Raw genomic sequence first — 10406 nt, forward strand, 5'->3', positions numbered from 1 at the left:
GTCTCTAGGATATTTCCTTTTAAAATAGCTAACATAAAATGTGCTCTGGGTCTTCGATAATTTGCTTGCTTCCCGCATGACTCTGCTATTTATAAGATGACTTAAAGAAAAAAGAGCTAAAATAACTTAACACCCCCCAACACACACATACATAAACCCACAATGACAAAGCAAGATTAATAAAAAGGTTGTCAAGTTATTTTAAAAGCAAGGAAGAAAATAACTCTTTTCTACTTCTAGCATTTATTTAAATAATAATTTTGTATAATGCTTTTAACTGAATAAGTTATTTAAAAATATATTTTAACCATTTCTGTACACTCAATTTATCATCATCTGTACTGCGTTTCTCACCATGGAAATGGAAGGGAATGATGCAAATGACAGTAACAGCAGTTAACAGCACAGTGGTCATCATAGTAACAAGAGTAGAGTATTTTTAATATCCCGTTGCTTTACAAAATACTTTAGGCCTAATTTTTAAAAAATAAATAGTTAAATGACCAAGTCACACAAAGAGAACTTCATAAAACCTGTTACCAAGTTCAGTCGTAATCAATTGATGCCTAATCAATATTTTTGAGTTAAAGACTAGCAAAATACTGTTTTATATCAAATGCTAACTGATATGCTTATGAAATTTTGACAACTCAGAAATCTGTTACTATTTCCTCATGAATTTTGATGATATGTCTTTTGTGACAAGCCACATTTGTTGATTAAGGCAATGACTCCATGATACTGTGCTCCATGCCTACCTCTTTCCTGGTATCAACCCACCCAAAATCACCATTACTTCAGAAACATTTTCATACAGTTTTCTCGGAATGATTAGAAACTTTTGGGAAATTTTACTAATGAATGGGTAAAGAAATCTGGATAGTATTAAGCAGGGAAAGAAAAAGGTGTCCAGTGAAGCCAGTAAATATTCTCAGTAATGGTGTTTGAGGGTTGAACAGAAAATAAAAGATACTATGCATAGGGTTAAAACCTTTATATCTTGCTGTGGAAATGGTTTTGATCTTATGTTTGAATGAAAATGTATCTGACTTGAGAATTCACAACATCTCAATCTCAATAATGAGGAACGGCTGTAAGTCATTCCACAGGAGGAACTAGAAGCCAGCTCTCCTCTTCCTGTGTCCTGGTGGACTTCTCTCTGTCTTAAATTAAGACTAATAATTTCTGTGTTGAGACAGGGAGAAAAATTATTTCAGTTTAATATGTTCTACTGCTAAACTTTAATTTATAAGAATAAGTGGGGTGGAGAGAAATAAGAAATACATTCATCAACTGAAATTAAGGCTATTGAGGCAGAAGTAATTTTATATATGTTTGTAGAAAGCCAAATGAGAAGATAGACCTGGGAAGGCACATCCACAAAGTTGGGGGTGTTCTAGAGTCTTTCACAAGTTACAAGGGCTTTATATAACAGAAAAGCTTAAAATAAGGGTGAAGAAACTCCTCATTCCAGAGTTGTATTCTTTTTTATTGGAGTGTACAATACAGAAGTTAAAATCATTAGCTACAGATTACAGCATATAGCCTAAATGCCTAAGTGCAAAACAATCAATAAAACTTTTTGTTTCAACTAAACTTAGAAATAAATCGTTGTCCTGTTTAGTGTTAGCAGGTTCTACATTAATTAGTACATCAACCATTTGAGGAATTCACAATAAATTACTTTAATCAGAGACAGACAGTCACCATCAAGTCACGGAACCTTTTCAAGGCAAGTTAATTTGGAAGTCTGCTTATAAAGTAAACGTCAAATGTGGTCTGTAGGTTATCACATTTAGAAACAGGACCTGAGAATTTGAGTAGACATAGTAGATAACTATTAAACAATTGGGAAAATTGGCTTGAAAACAAAAACATGATTCAAAAAAAAATTTCCTATATTCATATTTTTGATAGAGAGTTATTTTGAACATTTAATATTTTAAGCATCTCTTCTAAAATTGAAAGATATGAAAAGTAAGAAAAGAATAAGGAAAGTATAGACAACATTCTGTGAGACTTATACATAGTTATAAAAGGGAGAAAACTTGTCTCCAGGGCCACTTGTATCTGCCTCTTATTTACTGACAGTCTTCAAAATCAATTTAAATAATATGGTTGCTTTGGGGACTGTCAAGTTTGGCTTGGGAATTGTAGGTGATTAGAAAGGATTCAGAAACTTTCATGTGATACATATTCATTGATTTATTAATTAAGACCTACTTTGTATTGAAGTATCCTACTTGTTATAGGATACACAAGACATAGGACATGCCACTCCCTACAAAAGCGTATGGTTCACTTGAGGAAGCAAGTCTTATAGATGGGACAGAGAACCAGAAAATAACATAAAGCCAACATGTAATGTGTAGGTCACCCTCTCTATCTTTGTAAGGATATAGAAATTCAGATCAAACTTTTAATTTGGATCTGAGAATTTAGGAACAAATATTTTTCTTGGTAAAGACATTTCTTGCACAATTTCTAGTAGCGCAAAACTGGAAACACCCTGAAGGGTACCAACAAGGCGAGGTTGAGTAACTGCCGTTCTTACCATAGGATGTCATGTGATCATTAAGCAGAACGGGGAAACTACATTAAGATGGCATGAAAAGGCACTGAACACATATTTTTGAAGGAAAAAAGTCAGCTGTATGGTGATCCATATAAAATACTTCTATGTATATGTGTACCTTTATGTATTAAACGTGTCTCTCTGTATACATATACATGTATGCAGACAGATACAGATAGAATAGAAAACTAATGCAAAATTGTTATCAATGTGTACCACTGAAGAGTAGGAATGTGAAGAAATGATAAAGAAAAATTTGTGTGTTTTATTTCAAATATGTTTGCAGTGAATGAATCCTTTGGAATAAACTATAACATTTTTCTGTTAAATTAAAAATAAAAATAAATAGTCTGGGTCCTGCTTTTTAGGTATTCTTAGGTAGCAGAAACAAGTAGCTTATTTTGTAATAGAAAGGAGGATGAATTTCTTTGTAGGTTCTGGATGAGATAAAATTACAAAATAATATAGATTGAAGGCAGAAAGAATCCAATAGGCTAAAATCCAAAGACAACCTTTGATGGTAATTGACTTATTTTACTCACATGCTCCAAACCAATCCCAATATTTATCAACAACCAGAAAAAGAACATTTGCTTTCTTTGGCACTATAAAGGAAAGAAAACTCTCTTTTTCAAGGGCCACATGTTTGTGCTTTCAGGTGCTCCTAAAATTTCTATTAAGCCTAAAAACTGCATTATAGAAAAGGCAGGGCATATTGTTATATAGTCATACAAAGAAAATGCATGCAGTATTTCAGTCTAGTTCTTACCTTCCTAAAGAGTTCTTACACATGTTTAAGGGAAATAGGTATTGAGAAAGGGATAGTAGAAATGTGAAGTGATGTGTAATATGTAACTTAGTAGGAATTTTGACCTGTGTGCTATTTTTCTGCGTTGGGCACAGCTTCGCACGCTAATGTGTGTATCATCACATACCCTCACTTCCTCCTTCCCTGCCTCTTCCTTCTCACTGGCTTTGAGGGATGTCATATAAATGACATCTTCAGGGCGTGAAAAGCCACTTGTGTACAGACTTATAGGCAGCAACCCACTCTCATTCAGAGGTCTTCTGGCTCTGGAAACATCTCTAGCTCAGCCTTCTCCACCATGAGCCTCAGACTTGATACCATCCCTTCTTGTAAGAGTGCCAGGCCATTTTATGCCCTGCGGCTGCTGCTGCTTCTGTCACTGCTGCTGACTACTCTGGCTTCCTCCAGCAATGGACAAACTAAGAGAAATTTAGAGAAAAGCAAAGGTAGATGCTTCCCTGTACCTATTAATGCTTCTGTTATAACTGTGTCTGGGGTAAAGACTGGCTTGGTGCTCCTGAGGCTGAACAGTGCCATTATACCAACAACTCCAATTGGAGGAAGCACACAGAGGGGGCACTTCATGTGTGCTGGGCATTCTTTTGGGCCCTTTACTAAAGATTGACAGATCATATTCACAATGGCTTTATGAGAGAGGCACAGTTACCCTCAATTTGCAAATAAGGGACCTGAGGAAAATATTCATGACTACTAAAAGGTCACATTTTCTACCCTAGAGGAAAGTGGAGATATTGACTCATATGCTGAACTGCGCTGCATGTGTATGAAGACAACCTCTGGAATACATCCCAGAAACATCCAAAGTTTAGAAGTGATTGGGAAAGGAATCCATTGCAACAAAGTGGAAGTGATGTAAGTTGCTGCTTCTGTGCTATTGCCTCATCAGGGAAATCCTCTATCTCCATCCTCATCTGCACTCATTTCCTGCAGTCTCGTGGATTAGTTCTGATATTCAGGCCAGCACACTCACAGATAATTCTGTTGTCTCTTGCAGAGCCACACTGAAGGACGGGAGGAAAATCTGCCTGGACCCAGATGCTCCCAGAATCAAGAAAATTGTACAGAAAAAATTGGAAGGTGATGAATCCACTGACTAATCTGTTCCGTTTGTGCCAAACTTCTTTAACTCCCAGGAATTTTTGATTTAATTCAAAATTCAAGGTTTTTGAAGCCTTGATTTTCTAGAGTTGTCATTTAATCAGAATACCTACTCTTACTGTATTAAAAGGTGGATATGTTTTTCATTCTGTCTCAAAAATCACATTTTATTCTGAGATGGCTGATTAAAAGATGGCAGAAACAAGATGAAAATAAATAAGCCTGGTTTCAACTCTGTAATTCTTGGTTAAATTGGACTGTGCTTTGCATTTTTTTATTTAACAATTTCTATTCGTACACAACTTGGTCAATTTTTTCTACTCTACTTTATGGTTATTAGACACACTGATGATGATGATTAGATTTCATAGTGATCAACAATAATAGGAATCACATGGAACCCAACACAGAATACTTGCTCAATACAGTGTTCTTAATATATTTAGGAACTTAGAGTCTCTCAGTGTCTTAGTCCTAGGATGGCTTATTTATATTATTATCTGAAAGTTTATTCTGATGTTTATTTTAGCCTTCAAACTCTAAAATAATAAATTTGTGAATGTGAGTCTTATAAACTGGGGTTATTAGTTTGAAGTGAATATATTTGCCACTAGTAGAACAAAAAAATAGATGATGGAAACAAAGTAACATACTCTATTTAAGAAACTATGAATTTTCTGGAACAAAAAAAAAGAAAGGAAGAATGAAAAAAAAGAATTTACTTGATATTTATTTGCACTCAACATGGTTGAAAAATCTACATGGTTACAATTCTAATATTAGAATAAGCCTTATAAATAAATACAATATAGAACCTAAACTTTACTAGACACCTAATTCTACTTTTTCAATCAATAGGACTTTCATTCATTTTATAACCCCTAACATTTATACCTACACTATTCTTACAAAAATACTAAGGTGAAATCAAAATTTGCTATTGATTTGTTGTTGTATATTATTAATTTTAACAGAACTGTTGGGGGAAAAAAGCTTTAATTTTTCTCTTTTTTTTGTATGATTGATATTTCACAGTACATCCAAAAAAGTTACTAAATTGATGATCTGTGTCATTCTTAATGTAGTATGATAATAGTTCCAATTTATTAATTATTTTAATATGCCAGGAATATAAGTGTTTTGCATGCATGAACTAAACAATTTTTAAAAATTTATTTATTATACTTTAAGTTCTGGGGTACATATGCAGATTGTGTAGGTTTGTTACATAGGTATTCATGTGCCATGGTGGTAGTTTTCTGCATCCATTGCCCATCATCTACATTAGGTATTTCTCCTAATCCTATCCCTCCCCATTCCCCACAACGCCTGCTAATCCTCCCCTAGCCCTCCACCCCTAGGCCCTGGTGTGTGATGTTTCCCTCATTCTGTCAGTGTGTTCTCATTGTTGAACACTCACTTATGAGTGACAACATGAGGTCTTTGGTTTTCTGTTCTTGTGTCAGTTTGCTGAGAATGATGGCTTCCAGTTTCAACCATGTCCCTGCAAAAGACATGAATTCATCCTTTTTTATGGCTGCATAGTATTCCATGATGTATATGTGCCACATTTTCTTTACCCATTCTATCATTATGGGAATTTGAGTTGGTTCCAAGTGTTTGCTATTGTGAACAGTGCCACAATAAACATATGTGTGCCTGTGTCTTTATAATAAAATGATTTATAATCCTTTGGGTATTTTATACCCCAGTAATGAGATTGCTGGATGAAATGATATTTCTATTTATAGATCTTTGAGAAATGGCCTCACTGTCTTCCACAATGGTTGAATTAATTTACACTCCCCACAACAGTGTAAAAGTGTTTCTATTTCTCTACATCCTCTCCAGTATCTGTTGTCTCCTGATTTTTTAATGATTGCCATTCGAAATGGCATGAGATGGTATCTCAATGTGTCTTTTTTTTGCATTTCTTCAAGGACCAGTGATGATGAGCTTTTTAAAATTTTTGTTGGCTGCATAAATGTCTTCTTTGGGTCTGTTCATATCCTTTGCCCACTTTTTGATGGGGTTATTTTTTTCTTGTAAATTTGTTTAAATTCTCAATAGATTATGGATATTTGCCCTTTGCCAGATAGGAAGATTGCAAAATTGTTTTCCCATTCTGTTGGTTGCCAGTTCACTCTAATGATTGTTTCATTTGCTGTGCAGAAACTCTTAAGTTTAATTAGATCTTATTTGTCTATTTTGGCTTTTGTTGCCATTGCTTTTGGTGTTTTAGTCATGAAGTCCTTGCCCATGCCTATATCCTGAATGGTATTGCCTAGGGTTTCTTCTAGAGTCTTTATCGTGTTAGACCTCATGTTTAAATCTTTAATCCATCTAGAGTTAATTTTTGTATCAGGTGTAAGGAAGGGACCCAGTTTCAGCTTTCTGCATATGGCTAGCCATGAACGAAACAATTTTTTAAAAAAATAGATTAAAAGCACATCCTATGGAGTCTGAATAATGAGGTAACTTGTCTCCACCACTTGTTAGCTGTGTATATCAGGTCTTCTTGCTTAATCTCTCTACCTTAGTTTCTTCATCCCTAAAATGGGGATAATAACACTGCCTCCCTCATAGAGTTTATGGAAACATTAAAAGAGTTAATAAATTTTAGGTTCTTAAAATAATGCATGTCACAAATAAACCATATATAAATGTTATTAATTATCCCTTATGATTATTATTATCCCCCCCAGTGTTACAGAAAAGAAAAATCAAGTTTAAAGAGTCTAAAACACTTGCCCACTTTCATATAGCTAAATAGGTAATAGAGTAGGAATTTCAAATTGTGCTCTTAATCACTGTACCACAGTACGTTCCTCTGTTCTTCTTTCTCTAATGAAGAGATTATATTACAAACAACATAGTATTACTGGCACATAAAATACAACTTGATACATAAATAGCAGATCGTATATACTATAATAATTATAGGATAGCAGGCCTCTCCCTCATTATGTCTAGTCGTTTCTGACTGAAACCTGGCAAGATCAGCTCCTGAGAGATGGCATAGTGTTGACACCATGCTTATACCTTCTGAGATGCAGATAGATGTCTTTCACTTTTCTGTGCATGTATTGAGCTATTCTGTTTACATGCAGGGAAATTGTAATTTATTTGCCACTCAGTTCCACCTGGATCCCTTAACACTACAAACATTAAAATCTGGGTGTAAGATTGTACAAACCCAGCGCGTTGCCCATCCATATGCAAAACCATGCCCCCCTTCACCCTCTTTGCTGCTAACTCAGAAGGGGTTTCAAGTTTCAGGTTCATAAACATGTATGAATTATAACAGGTTCTGCAACAGCCATTGCATTGGATACAGGATGTTCAAAAATACAGTCATGTTTTGTTTAACACTTGAGATGCATTCTGAGAAATGCATCATTAGGTGATTTTGTCATTGTGTGAACATCATAGGTTGTGCTTACACAAACCTAAATGGTATAGCCTACTACAAAACTAGGTTATATAGTACAGTCTATTACTCCCAGGCTATAAACTTGCAAAGCATGTCACTGTGTTGAATAATGTAGCAAGTTTTAACACAATGAAGTATTTGTGTATCTGAACATATGTAAACATAGAAAAGATATGGTAAAAATGTGGTATAAAATAGTAAAATGGTACACCTGTACAGGGCAGTTACCACAAATGGAGCTTGTAAGACTGGAAGTTGCCCTAATCAAGAGCCAAAGTCATTTTTTTCAGAGAAGAGAAGATGGTCCATATGAATCTCTACTCCTTTCTTGTGTGGGATTCTGTTGCATCTGCTCCGCCCTCACCTCCCAGCATTCTCACCCTCAACTCACAGACACCCTGAGTCCTACCACAGAGAGCATCATTGCTCCCCACCAACAGTGCAACCCAGCTCACCCTGTCACTGGTACTGCAGCCCATCTCACCCTGTCACTGGTACAGTGCCTGCCAGCAGGCACTGGCAGACGTAGCCTGGCAAACTATCCTTGTCCTCTCTTCTGGGCAATTATTCAGGACGGAAACAATGAAGAAACACCCAGGCGCTAAGATTTTACAAAAAGTTATGCATTCAAACATTATTTCTGCAATTTTTCTAAGAGTAAGAGTAACGAGAAAATAGACCTTGCGTCCTACAGTATCCCGGGTGATTGTTGGTGGAGCCTGGTAAATCCCATCCAGAGACTAGGAGAGTTTTTCACATTCAGGTGAAATTCAGAAGAGTCATCGCCTAGATACCAAATTAAACTTATTAGAAGCAAAAAATAATCGCAAATAACGCAGCCTTCACACACACCACCACCAAACACAATAGTAAACTTTGGTAGTTGCAGCTGGGAGGCTGAAAAGAAAACAGGAACAGTCAGGGTCCTGAAGGTACCTGCTGTGTAACTTGCATGGTGACTACAGAGAACTTTAAAACGCAAAAAAAAAAAAAAAAAAAATCTTCTAAGATTCATGTTCTGTTTCTAACTCCACAAATGTGCTTGTTTGTAAGTTAAGGTTGAAGGTCCCAGCCAAGACAGCGCCAGCGTTTTTTTTTTTTTTTTTTTTTTTTCTTTAATCTTGGCGGGACAGAGCCCAAGTCTTCCCAGCAGTGTCGTAGTTTTCGCACCGCAGTTCCTAGCTCTCCACCCCAGGCTTCCGGACTGGGAGGAGAGCTGGGGATAAAAAGCGCCTGGTGAAGTCCAGGAGTCACTGGCCACTGAGACTCAGCTCGACTTTCCCTGCACGCTGGAATCCTGGTGGAACCTCCGCGACAACATGAGCTCGGCTGCCGCGTCCTGCGCCTCCCGCCCGGGGCTGCTGCTCCTGGGGTTGCTGCTCCTGGCAGCTGTGGTCGCCTTCGCCAGCGGTGAGAGCAGAAGCCAGGCTGTGAGGGCCGGCAGCGGCGAGGGGGGTCCGGGAAGCCCCGGGGCTGGGGAGGAGTCCTCTAGGCTCCTGATCGCTGCTACACTTAGTGCGCGCATGCTGAGTGTGCGGGCACCGTGCCAGGCGCTGCACGTGCACCTCGCCACCTGGTCAGCACAACTTCTCTCCCAGGGAAGTATGATTTATGGCTAAGGAGAAGAAGGCTGGAGGTAGTGGAAAAGGTCCCTAAAGTACCTCTGGCCACTCATGGAGTCACCACTCCCTGCCCTCCTTCTCTTTCCCTCCCCCATCCCACCTCCCCCCACAGCTGAAGCTGAAGAAGGAGATGGGGACCTGCAGTGCCTGTGTGTGAAGACCACCTCCCAGGTCCGTCCCAGGCACATCACCAGCCTGGAGGTGATCAAGGCCGGACCTCACTGCCCCACTGCCCAACTGATGTGAGTCCTTACACTGCATCAGTCAGTGCCCCCTTCTGTGACTCCTCTGCCCATCCCACCCCTTCTAATCCCATCTGCAAACCCAAGGACTGAAAGGCCACTTCTCTTTTCCCTGCCAGAGCCATGCTGAAGAATGGGAGGAAAATTTGCTTGGACCTGAAAGCCCCACTGTACAAGAAAATAGTTAAGAAACTTTTGGAGAGTTAGCTGCCTAAGTGTGTGCGTTTGCCTTACAACATACTTTCCCCCCCACTTTCAATGTAACTATGAAAGAACTTCTGATATTTGTATTATCCCTCTAGTTTTAAATAAACAAAATAAATCAAGTTGTAGTATAGTCAAAATACTTCTTAACAATAGTGCAAAAATTGTGTTGACACAATTTCATGGAAGAAAAAAATTCTGGTATTTTAAGCAAAAAATATTTCGAAGGAAGGTTTGAATACTGGTTTTGCTTGGCGTTATATGTTGGCTGATACATAGTCAGCATTTACATAACTGCAGGACTTTATAGCTGCATATTTACCTTGAATATTATTATCTTTGTCAATAAATATTAGTAGCACTTACATATTATTAGATGGCTTTTTAAAAATTTAGTAAATAA

At 37.5% G+C, this 10406-nt stretch overlaps 2 protein-coding genes across 2 annotated transcripts; both read left to right on the forward strand.

Annotated features, from left to right (window-relative positions):
- The first annotated feature begins 3594 nt into the window (after positions 1-3594).
- On the forward strand, positions 3595-4734 carry PPBP (platelet basic protein). Its single transcript, XM_002745755.7, has 3 exons — positions 3595-3829; positions 4121-4256; positions 4399-4734. The coding sequence occupies exons 1-3, from the start codon at positions 3682-3684 to the stop codon at positions 4499-4501; spliced, it is 387 nt and encodes a 128-aa protein (XP_002745801.1). The 5' UTR covers positions 3595-3681; the 3' UTR covers positions 4502-4734.
- A 4453-nt stretch (positions 4735-9187) lies between these two features.
- PF4 (platelet factor 4) lies at positions 9188-10125 on the forward strand. Its single transcript, XM_002745732.6, has 3 exons — positions 9188-9345; positions 9670-9799; positions 9919-10125. The coding sequence occupies exons 1-3, from the start codon at positions 9255-9257 to the stop codon at positions 10004-10006; spliced, it is 309 nt and encodes a 102-aa protein (XP_002745778.2). The 5' UTR covers positions 9188-9254; the 3' UTR covers positions 10007-10125.
- Positions 10126-10406: the final 281 nt, after the last annotated feature.

Source organism: Callithrix jacchus, chromosome 3 (genome assembly GCF_049354715.1).
Source record: "Callithrix jacchus isolate 240 chromosome 3, calJac240_pri, whole genome shotgun sequence".
Taxonomy (NCBI): domain Eukaryota; kingdom Metazoa; phylum Chordata; class Mammalia; order Primates; family Cebidae; genus Callithrix; species Callithrix jacchus.